This window comes from Mugil cephalus, chromosome 10 (assembly GCF_022458985.1).
Source record: "Mugil cephalus isolate CIBA_MC_2020 chromosome 10, CIBA_Mcephalus_1.1, whole genome shotgun sequence".
In the NCBI taxonomy this organism is placed as follows: Eukaryota; Metazoa; Chordata; class Actinopteri; order Mugiliformes; family Mugilidae; genus Mugil; species Mugil cephalus.
This window is the reverse complement of record NC_061779.1, coordinates 14,081,929-14,105,101: the sequence shown is the minus strand read 5'-3', so window position 1 is coordinate 14,105,101 and position 23,173 is coordinate 14,081,929. Positions and strand designations below refer to the sequence as shown.

At 41.6% G+C, this 23,173-nt stretch overlaps 2 protein-coding genes across 5 annotated transcripts; one reads left to right on the top strand and one right to left on the bottom strand.

Annotated features, from left to right (window-relative positions):
- The first annotated feature begins 1,013 nt into the window (after positions 1 to 1,013).
- On the top strand, positions 1,014 to 19,283 carry st8sia2 (ST8 alpha-N-acetyl-neuraminide alpha-2,8-sialyltransferase 2). Of its 4 annotated transcripts, XM_047595960.1 has the most exons (7): positions 1,014 to 1,223; positions 1,354 to 1,485; positions 7,028 to 7,084; positions 7,874 to 8,014; positions 8,113 to 8,370; positions 11,919 to 12,212; positions 15,984 to 19,283. In XM_047595960.1, the coding sequence occupies exons 3-7, from the start codon at positions 7,050 to 7,052 to the stop codon at positions 16,297 to 16,299; spliced, it is 1,044 nt and encodes a 347-aa protein (XP_047451916.1). In that variant the 5' UTR covers positions 1,014 to 1,223; positions 1,354 to 1,485; positions 7,028 to 7,049; the 3' UTR covers positions 16,300 to 19,283. The 4 variants fall into 4 exon arrangements, with proteins under 4 accessions (XP_047451916.1, XP_047451915.1, XP_047451913.1 ...); XM_047595959.1 differs by lacking the exon at positions 1,354 to 1,485; XM_047595957.1 differs by lacking the exons at positions 1,014 to 1,223; positions 1,354 to 1,485 and adding an exon at positions 4,968 to 5,547.
- On the bottom strand, positions 18,514 to 22,894 carry fam174b (family with sequence similarity 174 member B). The gene is made up of 3 exons (XM_047595961.1): positions 22,244 to 22,894; positions 21,437 to 21,568; positions 18,514 to 20,551 (listed from the first exon to the last, which is right to left on the bottom strand). Exons 1-3 carry the CDS (start codon positions 22,531 to 22,533, stop codon positions 20,548 to 20,550), a joined length of 426 nt encoding a protein of 141 aa, XP_047451917.1. The 5' UTR covers positions 22,534 to 22,894; the 3' UTR covers positions 18,514 to 20,547.
- Between the last annotated feature and the right edge of the window lie 279 nt (positions 22,895 to 23,173).

The window sequence follows — 23,173 nt, the reverse complement described above, 5'->3', positions numbered from 1 at the left end:
CAAAAGCTCTAAGGATCCTGTAAGGAGTTGTCATTCTTGAGTAAATCAAGATGGTAATAAAGTATATTTCTGTAAACGTGTCTTTAAAGTGTCATGTGCGATGTTTTTTTAATCCTACATATGTTTCTTTACCTTGCCAAGTAGCCTACGATGAATATTGTCAGTTTTGTGTATTGTTACACCTACATGGGTCTGTCACAGCAAATACTGGTGGAGGGAGAAGGGACAAAAAAAATAACTCCAAGTCCAAACAGCCTTTGTCTTTTTTCATACTTGGTTTCTGATACTTTTCACATTAAAACTTAATGCAGCCATGTTTAGTATTGACAGTGAGCAGTCTGGAGAGGATCATATATTCCTTGGACTTCATAAACCACAGTCGAATTTTAAAGTCAGTTCTTTCACACACAGGAAGTCTGCACAAGATGTGAGAGGTGGACTGATGCGGTCCTTTCCCCCTGGTTTTCGTCAGGACTGTGACATTTTTGAATCAGCTGCAGCAATCTCTGTCTTCGTTCATACATATTAGAATAATAGTTGATGGTTCATATCCTAAGATATAGATATTCATATTACACACGTGTGGGGAGATAAATCTCAATGAGTGGGGAAAGCACATGTGTATTAATGGTGGCTGCATTCCTATTAGAGGTTTTTCTTTTATAAGATAAGATATGATAAGATAATCCTTTAATTCATTGCCACTGGGAGACTTAATAGAACTGAGCAGTCATTAATATGCCTGTGGTTAACTAGGTTGCTGCCATCAAATGGTTGTGATATGCGTTCTTTTTTTTTCTTTCTTTTTTTTAGGAAAATAAGAAGAAAATATAAATCAATATTGTAATTTAATATATCACGATTTACTTTGTGTTTTATAATATGCTTGAGGAAAATTGTTGGTAGGCCTTTGAGTTTCCGGTACGGAGTTAGCCATTTCTTAGCCGCGTTACCTAGCAACTGTTTTCTAAAGTCAGTTAAAGTTAGTTACTGCTGCCTTCAAAACAAACGGAACTTGTGAACTTGTCACAACCTACAGTCTATGGTTACGACACGGGATGTCAGGTATTCAAATTGTTTCGCATTAAATTAATGAGGACCGCCGCTAAGCAACTGCTGGCATCTGGAAGTCACCGAGGCTAAAAGTTAGCAAAAGCTAACGAGCGGTTAACACAGTGTAGGAAATGTAACGTTAACGTCAGAGGAATACCGAAACAGATGAGGTAAGTATCATAATTTCACGGCCTCAAAATACAAAGAAAGCACAGTACGACTAAATTATAACAATAACTTACCTTTTTTTTTTTTTTGAAAACCCTTGAAACCTTTGAAAACCTACTTCCTGTTAATCAGATTTTCGGTCATCTGGACTGGACTGTTTCCATGAATACAGAGTGAAAACAATCCTGTCTGAAGACAGACAGCTTACCTCTTCAATGACAAGCATTTTGTGCACACAACTACCCAACTAATAACCACGACCTGGTGAGTTCAGTTTGAAGGCAACAAGCAAACAAAAAGACCTTTTTCACAGCAGACATTTTCACTTGTCACATGCTTCCACTCAAATGGCATTTTTAAGTTTGTGTTTACAACTTGTGTGGACACTGCCACATCTGTTGACAACATAGACTGGTAGACTGGTATATAATATACATATATATATATAGATTATAATATATATATATATGTGGAAGCTCACCTGTTGTCTTTTTGTTTTCTTTGTACCCTTATTTTTGTGACTCCGTCATGTGTCTCCACTTAATGTTGTGCCTCTCTCGCTACAAAAATTGGTGAATACAGAGCAAAGTGCAGTATTAAACAAAAACATGAGTGAGACTAGCAGAAGTGCGGGCACGATAACCTGGCTCCGCATACTCTGGTGGCCCATGTCCCTGGGAAAATAGCATCAGTTTGGCCGATGCAAGGAAGTGGGGGATGCGTTGTACATATTTTGTACAGTCTGTGGTTGACGACTAGAACCTATTGAGACCATGACATTTCAGAGAAAAGCTTAATATATACTAAATTACAAAATATTATCTTGTCATCAACCGTTAATGTGGACTCTCTCTGCAGTAAACATGGCACCGTTTGAAGGCAGCTCTGAATCCTGCTCGAAGCCCAAGATGTGACTGGCCATGTTGCGCGTTATAATAAGAGCCAACAGTCGCATTCCCAAAATATTTCAGCAGGTCACCTTGCCGGCCTCATCAGACAAACTGTCACATCTGCATGCAGCCAATTAGAGGCTGACCTGAGTGTGTGACCACAGCAAGAGTCAAGGGGCGGTGTGGTGTTTGTCGTGGGTGTTGTGTTGCTTCTTGCGCCGTGTACAGTTTATGCTGTGAGTCTGAAAACTGATCAGAGAAGCTGGAGCTTATTTTGTTAATGAATCACAACAACAATTTAGCACCAGAACTGAGGTCCTTCTGGAGTTTAAAACATCTGAGCCGAGCTTGTTTTTGTGTGCGAAACACCCACATAGGCGGCAAACATTATCAAGGTAAGGTGTAATCAGTCACAATTTGACAAATTTCATCTGCTGGGTAGGAATACATTACAATTTTTCATTAAACTGTTCATTAAAGCTCTCTCTTAAATACTTGATGGCATGTAAATAATACATCTCAGCATTTGTTAAAAAACTAATATGTTTGACTCATGTGCCGAAGCAGCATGTTATGAATACATAATGTCATAATTACCGTAATTTCTATGCACAAGTGTAAATGTTACAAGCTTTGACAAATGAGAGAGGGTGTAGAGTGTCATTTTGTGTTTGTGTTTTCTAACAAGTCTAACAATAGCTCAAAGGTACTATTCAATGAGACAAAAATGGTCGTGCATGACAACAGGTACAGAATCAGCAGCATCAGTTAAAAAAACACGACAAGTTCCTGATACACATCACACTCCCGATACTCGTCAAAATACAGATGCAAAAAAAATAATAATAAACACGACTTCGAGTCTCCAGGAAAGTGTCCTTTGTTGAAAGCCAAAATACACATAAAATATAAGAAATATATACCAATTGAGACAGAAGCTGCTGCAGGCCAGAGTTTTTTCTTTCAGTCAAGAGGTGTCAATTAGCCTAATGGGTGCGTTAGTAAGATGAACTGTTACACAACAGCTGCAATAAAGCCATAAATTCTCACTGGGGCCCTTTGACTTATGTGTTTCCCATACTATATGTTTCAGTGGCCATTAATCTGCCGGGGGGGGTGACCGAGTTCAACACACATAGACACCTGTTTCCCAATAGAAAACATAAGATACATGTGGCCTTTCAGAAAATATGACAAGTGTCTGATCACATACATAAAACACAGGAGATGCAGCGAATGAATCACGGTGGATAGTATTCGATATTATTACCTGGGTAAATATCATTATGAGTCTTGTCATATTTGTTCTCTCGTGGGTCTAGCTGCACTTTTCAGTTTATGTAAATTAGACCTTTATCCACATCTGTGAAATATACTTCAGTGGATAATGTATGCGTGAAAATTTAAAAGGGACAGTGCATTCACTTAAAATTTGCTCTGACCACCTAAACCTTTATTTGCTCGAATTACACACCAACTAACTGCTGGTCAATCAGTGAAAATGTTTCTGTATCTGGAGAGCAATCGACATCTTTGTAGGATGAGCAGTGAGGCTTATGCTAGCGATGAAGAAATGTAATCTGTTGTCACTTATATCGTGGTATAGTGTAAAAACTCAATTTTAATTATGTATGAAATACGTGGACTATAATAAAACCGTGTTGCTTTAAGTGATGTCTGTCCTCGCTCCAACTTATTTGATAAAAAATGAACAAACACACTTTGCTTTTTGAGAATAAAAATAAGCTGTAGGAAAAATAATAAATATATAAATTCAATGATGATACGCTGTATATCCTAAGATCTGGTGATAAATGTGACCTTACATTCAGATTCAACATAACGTATTTCACAGTAAAAGGCAAAAAAAATAATATTTTTAAACTTTTGGATATTTTCAGAAATATGGCCACTGGTACTGAAATATCATTACACATAATATCACTCCCCTTGGCTTTTTTTGTTGCCTTACAACCTGGAATCAAAATTAATAGTTTGAGGGCTGGATGAGTCTCTATGAGCTTGCCACATCTTGCAACTGGGATTTTTGCCCGTTCCTCAAGGCAAAACTGCTCTTTCAAGTTGGATGGGTTCCGCTGATGAACAGCAGTCTTCAAATTTGACCACAGATTCTCATTTGGATCGAGGTCTGGGCTTTTGCTCCACTGGAAAGTGAACCTCCATCCCAGTCTCAAATCACTGGCATATTGTAACAGGTTTTGCCCAAGAATATCCCCGTATTTAGCAGCACCCGTCTTACCTTGGATTCTCTCCAGTTTCCTGCTGCTGAAAAAAACATCCCCAACATGATACTGCCACCACCATGTTTCATTGTGGGGATGGTGTTCTTAAAAAGGTGCACCGGGTTTGCGCCAGACATAACGTTCTCCTTGGTGGCCGAAGGGTTTGGTTTTGGTTTCATCTGACCAGAGCACCTGCATATGAGGAGTCTCCCACTTGCCTTTTGGCAAACTTGTCCAGTTAGAAGTCTGTTGTTTCTGGCAGAAGGATAACTTGTGGGTAATGGATCAGGCTTCACTAAATGTGTCTGGCTGGTGATTTTCAGCACAGGCACCTCATTTGGCACCAGATTGTAATTTAAAAGACTTTCATTGAAATTTAAATAATTGAAATTGCCACTTTAAGTACAGGCTACTTTATAACTCCACATGGCTCAGCTTTAACAAACTATATATATGTAAAAACAAATTGGTGTTCACTTAAAGCTTTGACCTTTATTTTGTAAAGTAGGCTACCACATCTGACCGCACATCCCCATTTGAAAAACAACGAATCCAGTGCGCTCTCGCTTGGACCACTTGGTGCAAACCCGCCTCTTACACCTGTACAGCTGCCTCCACGCCGCAGTCTGACGCCTCCTCGCTCTCCCTCCTTCTCGGGGAGCCAGCAAACACCTGGAGAGTGAAATCAAACTGGCTCCGGCGAAGATGGAGAGTTGGCCCCTGCGCCTTTAAGACTGCATGTGGTCCACATCTCGCTGCTCCCATGGCAGGCTCTGTGGGTGCACGCTTTCAAAGTTTGACTGGGGAATAGAGGTAACAGTGGAGGAGGAGGAGGAGGAGAAGGTGGAGGAGGAGGAGGCAGCGGCAGCATCGCCCCGCCGGGAGTGAGACAAGAGAGGAAGACGCACACATTGAACATCTGAGGTGGAGGGGAAAAGGACCGCGGCTCGTCTGGGAGTGTCCGGCCAGAAGAACAGAGCGACAGATGACTGAGCGGATTGCCGATTTATAAATGGAAAACACAAGAAGGTTAATATAACACAGTGTTGGCTGAAAAGGAGGGACTCCCGGCTGCAGCCTGCCCCCCCCTCAGCCATGCCTCTCGTATTCCGCACGCTGCTGTTCGGCTTCGTAACGCTGCTGGTTGTGCTTTTGATAATTGATGATATTGCAGAAGTGGAAGAAGAAACTGCGTAAGTAGCCCGCCGTAATCTGTCCAATTATTAGATCTGTGTGCGCGCGCGCGCGCGTGTGTGTGTGTGAGTGATAGCCCATTGTTTTCCTTCAGGTTATTTCTCTTCGGGCTGTGTGAGAAGATTTAATCTGAGCAGTGAGGGGGACGAAAAAGAAGAAACGAGTGAAATGATTGAGTTTATTTGAATGGAAATTGAAGTTTGGAGTTGTACGTGGAGTGCGCGCGGTTCTGTTTCTACATTTGTAACACTTGGGTGCAGCAGTAGCAGCTGTTCCGACAGCAGCCTGGCTGCCCGGGTCTCCAAGGATTTGGCTATTTGTCTTGCAGCAGGCTGCATGCGGGATGGGATACATTTACACTATAAGAGAGAGCAGAGAGGGAGAGAAATGGTGTGTGCGTGCGTGCGTGTGTGCGCGCGTGCCTGCGTACGTGCGTGTGTGTGTGTGTGTGTGTGTGTGCGTGTGTCAAGAAAGAAAGGGAGTGAGAGAGACAGATGAGGGGATGGGGGGAGGCAACAGATTGGAAACAAAAGAGGCTCTCCTATTTTTTCTTTTCTTTTTCATTTTCACACTTTGAAATGTTGAGCAGTGCAGCAGAAATCTTCACACACACATGCCCCACTTGAATGTGACCCGCTCAGTGAAAATACATTCTTAATTTAGCACCAAAAAAAAAAAAGAAAAATCAAACCAGCCCTGTTTAGTTTTTCTCTAGTCTTCTCCTTCACAGCTCCAAAGATGCTGTGTTACCTGGTTTGCAGAAAGAAAAAAAAAAGAAAAAGACAACAACACTTCTTCTCTGTGAAGCTGTCCCCTTTCAGCAGGAGCGTTTTGTTTTGAATGCAATTACCCGGCTGTGGCTCACATTGTAACGAGGTCACATTGGTTTGTGATTTGCTGTGGGAAAGAAATAAAAAAGCAGAACCAGCTGCACTTCTGCATAAATGTGGCTTAATATAATTGTAACTGTATATTTTAAAGCCACCAGGACTGTTAAAGAAAAAAAAAAAAAGAGTGACAAAAGCCCGGCAGCTCTCTTCTGTTTCAGCACCCGCTTCTTCATTCAGACGGCGGCTTGTCACAGTTCTGTCAGACATGACCAAGGTCATGAATGAAAAATTGCTCGAGGCCCTAAAAAACTGAACGCACACGCAGCGTATTTACTGTAAATGCATCTTGGCTGACGTGCTCAGCATCCTTGTAAAGAAATCGCTCACTTCCCTGTGAAAAGACAACCTCCTTTCAGTATAATGGGGCTCCATTAAGACTACATTTCTCCTCATTACATCAGCAAATGGGCCCACGGTGGATTTCTCTAAAAATACCTTGATGTGTGTCTTTCACCTTCATCCCGTCTTGAAAGGAGGATGTACAGGGCGCCTGCTGCTGAATTCAGTTTGTGCACGTTAAATATAAGGATCCAGGCTGCGCTAAGTGACTCATAATTCAATCTGAATTGTTGTGGTTTTTTTTCTGCAGAAATAATGGACATTCAAAGAAGATGCACTTACACCGGCTCATCCCTAAACCCCACAGGTCTGAAACAGTATCTTCACACATAGACGTTTATAGCTGTGGTTCGGAGTTATACGGTCTAATAACGTGATATAATTTTCAGTTGCCATTGGTCATTGAATACCTTGCAGCCTTGAGTGAGTGTCTCAAGGTTTTTTTTTTTTTTTTCTTTACGACAAGACAGCAGCTGTCATAAAGACCCTCATCAGCGTGGTGGTATATGTGTGATAATAAGCAGCATCTGCCATAAACATAAAGCTAAACTAACTTTTTTCAAAAGCTGCTGTGTTTCAAATTGCATCACTTTATTGCGTTGAGACTATCCTCATTCAGACCGAGTCCAGGAGGTCAAATTTGTTTAAATACAGAGGAAGAAAAACTATTGAAATGCTTTTGTGGAATTAAAAGAAAAAAATACATTCTGATTTTGAACTTACGGTAATTAAAGTGTGTGAGATTTTTCAGTTTTATATATTTTTAAGCGAAAAGTTCAAGCAGCAAACAAAGCAATGAAATATTTCCGGCTTTGCATAATGTAATCTATAAAATGCAGTGGGACTAGTGAACAATTTGGTCTGTAAATATACTTCCTTTACACCCCACAGTTGTTTATGTAACTGTTAAATCCCCTCTTTGTTCTTGGACCGGTTTGAAGAAGGAGAAACTCTCTGCGAAAACCTTTTGATTTGGAACTGAAAGGGAGAAACTCATGCAACTCACGGACCTGATAACAAGACGTCTGTTTCTTATTGATCGGAATTTTAAACATCATCAGTGTGTGTCCGTAACGTGACTTTTCGTTCCTTTTAGAAAGGCTGTGGTGCATGTGGATCCCACCGCACTGACGAGGCCGAGCGTAGAGACGGGTCGTGATCGCCCGAGCTGCAATAACACTGCCAAACACTCGTCAAGCAGCTGGACTTTCAATAAGACCCTCTCCAGCCTCATCAGGTATTTTCACCGCTCTCCGCAATGATCTCCTCAAGGTTTTCCCCTCCATTAAGCCACTGAGTCTTTCATGCCTAGTGTATATTTTCTGTTTTTCGCAGAAAGAATATTCTGAGATTCCTTGACCCGGAGAGAGACATCTCGATTCTGAAGGGCACGCTGAAACCAGGAGATATCATCCACTACGTGTTTGATCGCCACAGCACCACAAACATCTCGGAAAATCTCTACCGTCTCTTGCCAACTGTGTCTCCCATGAAGAACCAACATCACAGGCGCTGCGCCATAGTAGGAAACTCTGGGATCCTGCTGAACAGCAGCTGTGGACCTGAGATTGACTCTCACGACTTTGTTATCAGGTAGTTTGTTTTCCGTTGTAACGGCACGAGCGGTTTCAGTCTCCCTGCTTGAAATAAAACTGTGAAACATGCCAGTTAGAGTGGACCATATTTGAAATGGATTTGGTTTTAGTTCTAGGTTTATCTCACTTTACAGTGAGTATTATTCACATCGGGAGGATTTTTTTTCCCCCCTTCTAGGTTTTGAGCTCTTGCCAACACAGCTGGAAATATATTAATTACACTTTTTGGTCAAAGTCATTTTAATGACTTAAAGTTGGAACGGCCAGGCTGAGAGCAATTAAATGTGTGATTATATGTGAAATTGACATTTTGAAAAGCTTTTGCATTCAGCAGTAACACGTTGTGCTTTTCAGAGAAACACCGGCACTCTTCTGGGTCCTGCTCTCATTTACCAGACTACGCCGTTTGTGAGGCTCTGTTTGTGTTTGGGTGCAGGAAAAGGAGTCATTGAGTGGTTTGTGTATCTCTATTCATACCTGCTACTGGAAAATTAGTCTATCTAGGGCTGTATTGTAGTGGAGGATGTAAAAAAGGTGTCCTTGTTCAAATTCTGTATAGAGCTAAAGCACAGCCTAACAAAACATGCAGCGTTATCTTTGGTGAAAAACACCCTCTTTTAAGACAGTGGCAGAATGTTGTTGTAAAAGGCTAAAAGGAAGCAGCAGTTGCACCTCATTGCGTTGACTAATCGATGGCCGTATGGGTCTCAGAATCCAGTGTGTCCCTTTTATTGGTAAATTGATTCAGTTGTCTGCGTATGTTCTCTTTTCTAAGTGCTGTGTTGTTATGCTGATGAGGAAGAGGTCATGATTTCCAGACGCCAGCAGCATGATAATAATGCCGGGGCATGGCAGTAATGGTTGGCTGAAGGCAGAGAACTGGGAATGTCTCATTTTGAGAAGCTGGAGAATTTGCTTCGGCACTTAAGTATCAGACGGGGAGATATTGCCTCCTAAATATAAGTCTCTGCCCCTCACTTGGTTTGCTACTTAGGGGGTCCCACTAAGTAGACACAGTCGACAGCGTTTGGGGTGCCAAGTGTAGTTTATTTTTCAGCTCCAGCGTTATAACAATGTTTGCGTACCAGCTGTTCTCTGAGCGGGAACATTAACTGTTATGTCAAATTGGCAGTAATGTGAAAGGACACGGTGTCCTAGTGCACTGTTCAGATCTTTTACTTAAGTACATCTGGTGATACCGCAAAGAAAAATACAAAAGTATTAGCATAATAATGCATTTAATGTGGTTTTTATATAAATAAACATTTATGAAAGTCGAAGAGTTAATACAGTGGTGAACGTACTGCAGCGTTTGTATGTTACCAATATTATGAACTTGAATTTCTTTTTGTAATCTCTATATAATCAAAAACCTAAGCTAAATTATAACTAGTTAGATTTCTGCTGACACTAACAGAATATTCTCTACTCCTGCAGCTTTAACTACAGTATTTAAACAGTTCATTATAATAGTTTTGATTGTGGATCAATTCCAAACAGGGAGTAATAGAAGAAAAAGGAGCAGCTGCAGTGATGAGCTGTTAGATGAAGAGCTGCAGGTGATGGGCTGAATTCACTGACCAGTGACATTTGCTGTTATCACTGGAAAATCAACCAGGACTGAAAAGTTCACTTTTAAGGCACCTAAAATACAAGTACTCTTTGTGCACAATGCTATAAATGTTTCATGAAGTCATTTATTCATTTTAGACTGTGCTCAGCGATAAACCAGGGCATTCTCATAGACGCTCCTATTTCTATTAAATTGAGAAGTAGCTGCCGTATTGAGGGAGGGTAGAACAAGTAGTACACAGCACATGTCACTGAAAGAAAGACTTTTCTGGTGGAACAGAACAGAGTGGTGGGCAGCATTACAGGACTGGTAAACCATGGGGAACTTAGACAAGTGAGGAAACATTTAGAAGTGGAACAGAAATAATTGGCTTTTCACTTCTGCTCTACTGGTCTCCGAACTAATCAATTAAAAGCGACTGGATATGGAATCATGAAAATATTGCCGCATTTAACTTTGTCTTGACATGACTACAAAAGTGGTTAATTAGCATGATTTTATTCAACTGCCAGTCTGCCAGCCCGCACATCCTTTCCATTCAGCCCACTTATGTGTCAGTTTCCGCCGAGGGAATAAGTGTCATCAAGAATCTATGGAAGATGGGCACTTATTATTATACACCTTACAACGACTTCATGTGCTGCATATCCCAGTGAAATGACAGTCAGGAGTGAAGGCGAGGAAAAAAAAAAAGGAAAAGATAATTCAAACCTACCTCATGAGTTCATCTTCGTCTCTTATCTCTGACCAGTTCTTCAAGCTGTAATTAGAATTAAGTGAGTTATCACTAATATAAATAATACATTATGAATAATACCTAAACCAATTCAATGAATAAATCAGAGCTTATTTGCTGCTGGGGAACTCACTCATGAAAAATTCATAAATGCTGATAAAACATAATAATTTTGTTGTTGATCATATTTAGTTTTATTAATTAGTTAAGTAGCTGGTAGCTAAAGCTGTCAAATAAATGCAGCGGAGGACGAATGAATATCTCTTCCTAAAATATGCGGCAGACACACCACAAAGTAGTAATTGAAAAACAGTTCGTGTTTTGGTGATAAACTGAAGAATTAACTGCAATTTAACCTCTCTCTGCACTGGGTGGACACCATTACCAACGTGTAAATTGGGAGAAGAAAATGATTAACAACACGGCACACTTGATGGCTTTCACCAGCTTCCCTTTGCAGAACAGAGGTGGTTTCAACGTGAAGATAATTACAATTTTTATGTTTTATGGCATTTTCGTAAAGGCGGAGGTTAACGCCAATAAACAAAATGCCATCCTGCCTTCCCGCTGGATTCCACTTTGATTTCTGCTCTGTTTCACTCCTCAGCAGTGCAGAACGGTTTGTCTAGCCTCGGGGACATTCAGATGGGTGATAAATTACAGGAGGAAAACTAGGAAAATAGAAATGTCTCAGTAAGGTGTCGGGACGCTGTGTCCAACCAGAACTGCTTCTGGGATCCTTTGTGCACACTATAGCCATCTCAGACTTTTATACATCTTTGACCATGCTGCGAGTGAAGCCATTTGTTAAAGGTCCATTCGCTGTGTGCATATAGAATTAAATTATTAAAAGCAGTCCACATGCCCGGCAGTAGACTGCCGACCTGTCCAGGGTCTACCCTTCTCGCCTGATGACAGCTGGGATAGACTCCAGCAGCCCCTGTAACCCTAGTGGAGAGGATAAGCAGTAGTGGAAGATGAGAAAAGCAGTCCAAAAAAAAAAAAAAAAACAGATATTACAGACTCTGGCTTCTTCAATGTGTCTAAGTAAAATGAAACCCCTTAGAAGAAGGTTCAATTTGTGAAGTCCTGGCTTTATACGTGACTAGCTCTTATAAATGGCTTTTCCCTTACTTATACTTGTAAAGGCTCATCCTGTTATTACACTTAATTGCTTCATTTTCGTGACAAGTGGTTAATTTTGACTAAATTTGATTGACCCATCTCCTGATTTAAGGTGTAACCTGGCGCCAGTGGAGGGCTACTCTCAGGATGTCGGGTGGCGGACCAACCTGGTGACCATGAACCCTTCGGTGGTGCAGCGGGCCTTCCAGGACCTGGTCAGCGACGAGTGGAAGGAGCGCTTCCTGCAGCGCCTTCGAAGCCTCAGCGGCAGCGTGCTGTGGATCCCGGCCTTCATGGCCAAGGGGGGAGAGGAGCGCGTGGAGTGGGCTCTCCGCCTCATCCTGCTGCACACCGTGGACGTACGCACCGCCTTCCCGTCACTGCGCCTTCTTCACGCTGTCAGAGGGTAAGACGCAGCTGCTGCTCATCGTGCGCTGCTTCTCACAGGGACACCTGTGAGCAACATAATCAAGGGGTTGGCAAACTCTAATCTGCTACCCAGGGGGATATTTTTAAACAGAGCATTACAGCTGATCACCGTGGGCAGTCTATGTGAGAACGACACTCTGTCCCAATTCATTCGCGCATGCCTCGCGTCTAATGATCAAATTTAGGTTTAAAAACAGTTTCCTATCTGAAATGTTTTATTTGTTTTCTAGGTTCAATTATTAACGTCTCTGCCACTTGAAAACAGCGTCTGACATGTTGAAAAACACACTAATTTTCTCTCTTGCTGACAGTTAGATGAGAAAATCGATGGAACCACAAGGCAATTAGCTTAAAGACTTGGAGCAAAGGGGACCAGCTCACACGGTGTCTGTCCAACCTCAAAACATATACCATGCCAACACATCTCAACCCCGAGCGGTTAACATGCTGTAACTTGTTTGCAAAAGGTGCTACTGACACTTTACAGCTGTATTTAGACATCAATACAGTGTCACGTAGGGGATGTACCGATTACTCAACTTTATTGCTGTGCCTTGACGCTTTAAGCATGAAGTCGACTAGTCACCGGTCACTAGGTGAGGGGAGGTGAGGAGCCCAGTGGGTCATTGCAGCAAACTAGCAGTGGTTCATCAAGTGTGTGGAAATACTTCACTAAAGATGAAGCCTATTTCACAGTGACATGCAGGCAGTATATGTAAGTCAGTCCTGAAATACAACAAATGTACAAAGCTGATGCTAACCGAGGAATGGTCCAAATCCTCTCAACAACAGTCAGTTAACAACTGACAAAGGAAGCTGAAAATCAACAGCTTGATTGTGAATTTCATTGTCCAAAGTGATTAGACCATTTGCTGTTATACTTGTAACGGCCTTTGGAGATAAACCACTTTTTTTTTTTTATCCTGACTACATTATATTATCTTATATGGTGGTGCTGATTTATATACACTAAACATTGACGTTGTTGCTGTGGTTGGAGAGTGCGTTTTTTGTCCTTGATGTCAGTTAATGCACCATGATGCGAGAGTGAGAGTTTGCCAGCAAGAGTTGCACATATGACGTGTTCATGGTGTTGACGTGGCCCATGACTGACAGTAGCCTGCGTTCATGCTTTAGTATAACAACAAGCCTCCATAGCTTATTTTGTGTGAGACGCTACAATATGAATGAACACAGAACATAGATTTGATTGTTGCAAAGCATTACTTTCTACAGTGTTTTTATATGTGATGTCATCAACTAGTCGGCGTCGACTCGACTTTCACCACATATTAGTTGACGTTAAAAAATTCAACCCTTAATGTCACATGCCGATGTTTAGCAGGTGTATTCCATCTTAGCTAAGCGTGCTAGGTTGACAGGACTGGTTGTAGTTTTGCATGTGTTTCGTCGTAAAACCAACGTACTGGGGGAAATAATTGAATTTCAGTCCAAATGGAATGACAGGTATAAACTTTACGGTGGAATTAAGTGGGGAAAGTCGTGGAGTTAGAGTCAGTAGGGTGCTTCCTCTGAGGGAGATGAAAGTCTGTGAAAAACGTCTTGGAAATCAATCAAGCGTTTGTAGTGATATTTCAGTCTGGACAAACGTGAGGGGCAAAGGACAGACTGACATTTCCCTAGAGTCTCAGCGCTCGCACGCTTTGATTTTATGACGGAAAACAGCAGGGAGCGGTGAGACCTGTCCTCACCAGGAGATTGCCAGGCAACCAGCTGTACAGAAGTGACGGGTGGACGGGCCTCATGTTGCTCTTGATGTCACTCCTCTCGGCAAGAAAGCAAACAAGCGCATATCCCGATTTGTTGAGCTGCTCCTTTAATTGAGGTTTTAGTCAGAGTCGCATCACCGTGTTTATTCTTAGCTCCTCTGTGCTGACACTGATTTACAGTCAGTATTTTCCAGAGTTTTTTTTTTTTTTTTGTGGAAAATATGAGCTGGTGTAGAGATCGCTTTGCTTAAATTATGTGCAAAATGTTAGCAGGAGCCTTTGCAGGAGCTCTGGAGCTGCATAGATAATCGGGGAGAACTGCTGAGCTGAGGCACAACAAAACTTCTTTAGCGTGTTTGTAATCATATTATAAATAATAATTTTATTTGTATTGATTTATTTTGGAGAATTATTTTTGCATATCTGTCAGAAACATCCTCAGCTGCCTTGGGGCTTATTTAAAATCCCTCCGTGCAATTTGTTTGGCTGTCCGCCCCTCTCTCATCTCATCCAGACTCTCGCTTGGATCTTTTCTGCCTCGTTAAAAGCCCAACAACCACTGCTGGTCAGTGACCAAATTATGCCATTTTGTATGCCTCAACAAACTCTCGGTATTGCAGAGGGGTTAGAGCTGGCTATGCTTTTTTTTTTTTTTTTTTTTTGTAAGATCAGTCTGTTACAAAATAATAGCATTTGCCATAACATTTATTTGAAATCAAACGTAGACTTTGTCTTTTTAACTTGGGCTCTGACAATTCTTCCTCTGACCTTTTTCCCTGTTAAGCTGAACTTTAAATCCTCATAGTAGTGTGACGTAGAGGACAAAGGATCTGTTCACATTGACTGTAACCAAATGTCACCTCAGATTTCATTGATAATTAGACCCTCTTCCCTGCCTGCGCATCACCTGCTGGACCGCGTGGCACAAAGGAACGGCTTTAAATAGCACAACCTCTGCATCTCGGCATAACCTTCCACATTAACCGCGGAGGGTGTCAGAGGAGGAAGTGGTAGCCTCGAGGCCGGACAAATCGGCCAGTAAGTGGAAACGAAAACGAAGTAGGGGCAAGCAACGTCTGGCCGTCTGTCCCTGGAGCTTCTCTCGAGGTGTGTCACTGTCACAGTAGCTCCCAGGTCACCTAAAGAGAAAGAGGAAGACTGTTGTGCAGTTGGACAGCTGTGTTAAAGATGCAGTAAAACAACATGTGCTCAGCAGCCACTCCCTGAGCAAGGGATTTCATGTCCAACTTAAAACACAGACTGAAGTCTCTGTCACTGCGCTGAGAAAATGCTCTGTTTTCCACAGTGCAGTTGGTTATTAATGTAATAGTTTATTATTTTAGGAGTGTCATTGTCTCCAAACACATGGAAATGATTTGTTTCCTCTGCAGATGGCACTGGTATCAAGGCAGTTTGTTTTAAAATAAATCTGGGAAGAATATGGTTCGACTGTGAAGAAGTGATTATTTCAGTATCAATCTGTTGATTAGTCATTAGGTTAAAAATATAAATCTAAATGCTAGAAAATGCCCCTTCCTGTTACTTCCTAAAACGGCGTGCTCGGTTTCTGTATCTGGTACGGCAAGCAGCGGAGGATCCAAAAATAGTCATTTTTACAAAGATACGAAACAGAGAAGTGGCAAATTCTGCTGCCGAGAAGCTGTAACCAGAGAGTCCTCTGTGTTTTTGTTCTTATTTATCCATTTTTCTGCTTCCAAAATACAGTTCTTAATGGGCCACAGAACAGAGGCTTATCTGGCAAGCTCTGTTTTTTAACGGCATGGCTTATTTCCCTCTCTGTATGCTTCAACACATCTGGCTTGATGTCAAAACCCAGCAGTAGGAAGGTTTTACTGAAGGGGAAATCTGCTGCTGTCGCGTGAAGACTGACTAAACTTCAGCGTGAGCTGACGATCACCTTGATAGTATTCTCCCCTTTTGGCTCGACTTACAATCAGAGCGCCTGCTGCTGTGTCATTGAATGCATCTAATGGCACGCTGTGCGTCTTCGCCAACAGGTACTGGCTCACGAACAACGTCCACATCAAGCGTCCGACCACCGGCCTCCTCATGTATACGATGGCCACTCGCTTCTGTGAGGAGATCCACCTTTACGGCTTCTGGCCCTTCCCTCTCGACCCGCAGGGCAAACCCGTCAAATACCACTACTACGACACTCTGAAGTACGAGTACACGTCCAGCTCCAGTCCACACACCATGCCCCTGGAGTTCAGGACATTGAGCACGTTGCACAGACAGGGGGCGCTCCGGCTCCACACTGGCACCTGCGAAGCGGAGCAGAGACCGAAGCGGGAGGATCTCCAGAGCAAATAGCTGGCTGGGAGATCTCCATGGAAACCCGCATACTTGACTGAGCAGACCTAGAACAAACAGTTTTCTTTTTGCTTTCATGAAACTTGAATTAACTTATTTTCAGCGACGGGAATGAACGTTTTCTATTTCAAGCTCTGAGAGTGAGTCATTTCACTGGTGTGTTTTACCTTAATGAGATTTCTATGGCAACTGTTTACCCTCTGGGCTCATTATTACCTGAGGCTACGGGTTTGAGGGAAGCAAACACATAGACTTTTCTGTTGGGGGGGAAAAAAAGGGAAATCCCATTTTACATTTTTAATATCTGTAATCTGCTGAAAAAAAATGTGGTACGCATCTTACAGTGCTCAATTTAACATTTTTTATATACAGTGAAGGATCCGTTATTAAAGCACTATTAAAATAATAATAATAATAATAATAAACTAATAATAAAAACAATGATTGAGGCAAGAGAGGGTTAAAACTTTTTTTTTTTTTAGAAATGGGAGGATTGTTAATATTCCCACATAATAGGGCTCCTTTAAAGCTGTAAAATATCAACCGACAACATGAAGGGCTGCTGAATCCATGGCTCCTGCAAGTCATTGGTTGTGCCACAAGATGGAAGCACTTACTAATCAGGGAGACTGATGACAAAAGCTCACCGACATTTGTTTTCAAAATGATAAACACTTTTGCTTCTAACATACGTGATAGGATGTTCGACATATCCTGTAACGGAGAACATTTTGTGCTTTCTTGTGAAGTACCTTAAGCCGCGCCAGGACGGGTCATTTACAAGCAAACACTCAAAACGTCCTGTGAGGTCACCTAGAGAACCAAAATGAAGGAATGGGAGGGCTTTGGATTGTACTTTAACGGCTGTGAAGATAAAGGAGTGTGACAGCTGTTCACATGCGAATGTTTACTCAGACTCAGCCAACGGTAAACTCACTCTGCAGACTTTCCTCAAAGAGCACCAGCCCCGTTTCTGCACTGGAAATGTCGGCTCTGTGGTCAGACAGCTGTAAAAGCTCTTTTTAAAATGAATGTACTGGTGATTTTCTTACAAACGCTGTGTGAAATGCACCTCGTAATGTGCTTTAAACGAATTCCTGGTCACAATTAATAACCGTTTCAGTGCAGCAACTCTGAGAGGAGGACGCGCTGGAAACTCTTACACCTTTATAACTTGAACTGATGTATGAATTGTACTTGTAAAGGGAGTTTTTTTGAATTAAAACGATGTAGTAGATTGAGAAGTATTAGTGGATTCGATGCTATTTTGTGCCTAATAAATCTCCGTTCACATGCCCAGAACGATGGAATAAGAGTGACAGGTTTGATTTAATGTTGTCACTTCTGAAAACCAGTTATTAATTATACACTATAAACGATGTAAACACTATACAGTATAATCAGAATGTGCAAAAAAAAACAAAAACAAAAAAAAAAACTAGGCTGCAGACTTGTCTTTAAGTATAAGTGTTCAGGGAAGAAACTTTTTCAATATTAATTTTAAGGCCAATAGCGTACCAGTGGTTACAACCAATTATATTTTTATACTTCCAAGTAAAAGTGATTTTAGCGGTCGACTCCGGGCGTTAGGCCAGGCTGGGTAATTTTTCAGAAAATTTTCAAAAAATTCAATATGTCTCCGTTAACAAAATTTAACAGAAGCATTTGAAATATTCCGCAGGTAAACAAGCAGCCTCTCATGTGCTCCCAGCCATGTGATTCGCCCATAAAAGTGTTGTTCTGACAGGATGTTGACTCGCATGTCGGCCTTATCACGCCGCCAATTAAGTTAAGAATAGACATGAAAGTTGTACCAGAGACGTCAGCAGTCTGAGGCAATGAAAGGGTTTATTTGTGAGGGCTCGTCTGAGCCTGGCAAAAAATAGAAGCATTCTGTGACCAACACTATTAAGTTATTTTACCCAGAACCAGGAATTTGCCACCGTTTCGAAGACTCGTCGACATGTCGTTCCTGGTCTGGAGACGGTTGTGTTGCGTAGGTTTAGATTTCGCTCATGTGTAACGTGTGCTAACTTCCGTCCGAAACACCTAGCAAACAACTGCTAGCTCCTGCATGTCTGTCGCGTCTCATATAAACTTGAGTGTATTTAAACTTTTGTTTTTGAAATACTTAGTATGACCACTGGACTCTTACATTTTACAGTTACGACAGTGTGAATGTAGTGGAAAACACACAAAAAAAACAAAAATTCGTCCCTTAAAACAGTTGAACACTTCAAACGAAGCAGTTTTATTTCAGTAGTGTTTCAAAGAAGTGGAAACTGAGGAAACAGACGTGGATACAAATAACATCTGCGTCACAAAACCAAAGCGAGCGCTCGTTTTCCATAAGCTCCCGAAACGATTCGAGCATCTCTCGGTTTAAAATGTGGGATGAGACAAATTAGGTCGAGACGTCGTAGCTGCCACTTTGATTTATTTTACAACAGTGGCTTTCTGCAGCGGATGATTCACTTCTAATAAAAATCCACAATTAGCAACTTTACACACACATAAAATGAGAGACATTGTCAGCTGGGGGACATATATACTCGCCTGAGACAAAGTGAGCAGAGACATAAAAACAGATATGCTGCTTTCTGCATTTACAGTGAAACGTGACATGGTACAGAAATTAGTCAGTCAGTCTGGTGGAAAACACGTGTAGTAGCCAACACTGTACTAAATAACACCATATAAAAATACGTTTGATTCACATAAGATTCAGAGAACGGTTCTATCAGACATCCACACTCTCTCCTACATCCTCCAGTGTAATAAAATAACTTTTAACAAAGGAAAAAATAAAACGTACAAGGTTCTTTCTCCTGGAAAGAAGATGTTGAATAGGTTGCACAAGATTGGTTGTTGTTTTTTTCTTTCTTTCTTTCTTTCTTTTCTTATTAAACCATGGATGGAGGTCATTTGGGAACAGCTGCACCTGTGGGCCACGGTGCGCTATCGAATAACAGTTTGGATTAAAACAGAAGGTCACCTACAACCCCCCACACTCGCTGCAGAAACCTAGTCCGTGTCCACGCTGCCTCGTTCTTCTCAAAACTGTAATTACCGCTATTGTGCAGACGGAGAGAAGGAAGGAAGGTTTACAAATCTCTACGCTGTTCCTTTTCTTTTAACTTCATCAACTTTTGGTAAATTATTGTGTATTTGTTATTTAAATTAATAAATTATTTTAAAAAAAAAACAAGTGATTTTGTCTTGCTTTAGTGGTGATTTTGTTTTTTTTTTACCACTCGGCCCATCAGTGTTTGCACAAAATTGCCTTTACTCCAAGAGAAATACACATCAAGACACTTGGCTGGCACGGATTCGTCTTGCCATGAATGTGTATTATTGTGGAAGACTTTACAGTATGAGTAGATTCTCTATGTTACGCAAGGGGCGTCCATTTTTGGAACTTCTTTAACAAAGTTACTGGGCCTTGATTCAAAAACAAGACGCTATGAACTGCATGACTCCCGCCTTCCTTCGACCCCGCTGCTGATGCCGCCCAGTGGTTACTTAATTAAATTGTCACATGATTTCGACGCACTTGGCCACAGCGCTCACATTCATAGCAAATATCTTACAAATAAAATCCTGATAAAAACCTTTGAGATTTTAGTCTGATTTGAAGCTGAGATAGCAGCAAAAATAAAACACACGTTCAAATATATATATATATATATGTGTATATATACACTGCCACTTCATACACACTGTAAAAGGGTAAAAGGGTAGAAAGCCTTTAACAGTATATATGCACAATAAAGTGGTTAGTAGATAGTGATGATATTTGGTATAGTTGAAAAATATGATTTAGTGTTTTTCACAATTTATATACTTTTTTCACTTTTACATTTAAAAATAAAAATCTCCTGCACAATATTTCTTGCTCACAGATATTTTAAGTATCAAGTGAATCCATGTTGTACTCTGCATTATAATAATGGAACGCCCTGGCTTTGTAGCAGACCTACAACCAACTCCCTAACCCCCGCAGCGCGTTTTATACCCAAGTGCAACCGCTCGCCGAGTTGAGTGGCTCCACGTGTCTAATATTAGAAGTAATTGTTCAAGTTATTTGGGCATCAGCGGAGCAGAAAATAATAATATTCAATCCATTGTTTGAACGCCATGCACAAGCAGCTGCTGATATGCTAAGACTTGGCAACACAACAAATACAGGAAATCACTTGAGTCGTCCTGGGCAACGCAGGAGCTATAAAAAAGTATCCGGGTTGGGATTCACCTGCGAAGAAAGCAAAGGAAACGCAGAGTTATCTCACAATGTTTAATCTGACTGAGTGGCGGTGGGGAAATATGCTGTTGGACTTGGAAGTCAGGAATGTCAGGTTAAGAGCACGTCACGTCTTCCTTTAAGGAAGTGGTTGTGTGTCAAAGAACAATTGAATTCACGGAAGGGTGAAACCTAATGTCAACATTGGATTTGGACTAAAACAGCAGGTTTCTGTTAGACAAACAAGCCCCTTTACATGCACACTCAAATAGTCCAGTTCTTCCATTGTGGTTTGGTAAGCCATCTCAGTAATTAAATACTCTGGGTACTTTAAATTAAGTGGAGCAAATATCCATTAAAAGCAGGAAGAGCTACAGCTGCTTCAGTAACAGCTGGTCGTTTATCGCTGCCACAACTTTTCACAACCAAAAAAAAGAGAGTTACAAGTTGCTTTACATACAGGCAAATGAAGGATGAAACACCGTACGACTAAGTGGTGAGAAATAAGGTTAACAGCGGCACGGAGGGAAAGGTAAAACGAGCAAAAATACTGAAAAGAGGTTTCTGTTTTAAAAATAACCAAAACGACATTCATCTTTTAAATTTGCCAAGCTGCATAGAGCCAAAGAGTACACAGAAACACTGGAATCTTTCTTTGGGGACGTGTACAGCGCAGATACGCTCCCGTAGAAACAAAGGGCCACTGTTTGAGTAGTTTATAGTGCCCTTATCGCACTTGGCAGTGGTCAGTATCTCCACAGTATCCACTATTATCGGCGTACCGTCTAGACATCCGTACGTTCTAATTCGGCCTGAAATAAATTGACGAAGCTGAATGAATATGTGCCGCATGAACTACTGACTGCTCATGTTCTCCAAAAAAAAAAGGCGACCAACCTGTATTTGACGTCAAAGAGGGTCGAGTCGTCCTCGTCGTCGTTCTCCTCGTTGAGGGGGGCCATCTCCACTCGCTCCGCAGGTGTAGTTATAATGTCATATTTACGGGTTTTTCTGATTCGTCTGCCAGATCTGCATGAGGGAAAACAAAATCACACTTCAACTGTAGCTGTTATCTTACTTCTTGTTTTCCCAGATGAGGAAATTTAGAGGTTTACGCTAAGAATGAGAAGATACTAACTGGTTATGTTTTCAGATTTATTTACAGTGTTTAGTGTTCCAGTTTGTTAAATGTGTGTCACTGTCTTTCACGTTTAAGTCACAGTAAAGGAATTTGTAGACAGCAAAATCTATAGTGGCAATTTCTCACCACTTACCTATGGAATAAATAATTTGATCACTAAGAAAAATAATAGACGCCACCAATGAAACAGAGTTTAGTTGCAGATATACCAACTTCACCGTGACATATGGACATTTTAAGGGAATCTGTAATGGCTTGATTAGATTCAGGTCACAGGCATCTGTGATTAAAAATAGCCTGCACGAAGCAATAGCCTATTATGTTTGACTAGCGCTTAGTCAGGTGCCTCCACTTCAGAAATCCCTATAGGATAATGATTAATAGGCCCCCCGCACCTTTCCTCCTGGCCTCGAAGGACACATGGAGCCTGGACAACCACCACACTCTCCTCACCTATTACCCTTTAATTTAGAATAGATTTCACACAGCAACACACACTTGTGAATCCGTGTCGTTTCATAACCGTGCCAGAGAAACATATGCTCGCCTGTGTGCCTACCTACCTGATCACTTTGATGACCAGGCATGTGATGAGAGCAGCTGTTAACACGCAGATGAGGATAACAATGTTTTTCAGAGTTGGGAGATGCGTCATGAGAGACGAAATCCTGGAGCCCACGGCCTCATCTGTCTCATTACTTCTCAGTTCATCCTGGCTGACGATGGATGATGATGATGATGATGACAATGATGTTGAGTTTAACTGCGTCGCGGATGAAGGAGTCAGTGGTTCGCCGCTGACCCGCCAGAGAGCCGCAGCAATAAAAGTTAAAGCCAGGCTGTATGTCAGCATGGTGCTGGAATAATCAAAACACAAGCTTCAGTAGTTTCTCCCGAGTAGACGAGATGCGACAGCAGCTGTCACATTATACGGAGTCGCCTTATCAATGCTCAGACTTTCCTGTTTGCAAAATAAACACAGCGACATGCGCCAATATCCATTTCTCTACTCGTCCGGGCTTTTCTCGGAGGTGGACGTCTCGGTCGGATCTCGCATCTGTTCCCAAAACGCGTGTCTCTCCTGAGATGAGCGAGAGCGACTCCTTCCTGATCGTGTCGGGGCTTCGCGGTAGAGATGGGGGATTATCCGCCTCCGGAAGAGCTCTGCAGCCTGGCCCTGCGATCCCGGTGCTGAAGAACAGCATTATGTGGGCTTGTGCTGCCTTCACGGCAATCTAGGATTTTCCTAATCCCAACAAATCTGCCGCCATTTAGAAATGGATGTTGCATTTTATGTCGAGTGTGTTGCTTGGCTAATGTTGGACGTGCCTTACATACAATATTACGGAAATAAGTATTATACTATATATAGTATAGGTACTATCACGTGCGTAATTAATTATATAGTAGCTTTTTCAAGTGGCATCTATTTTGGGATGCTTGTATCTATAATTGTGTTCATGTTTTTAGGTTTGTGCTTGTTTACTTTTTAA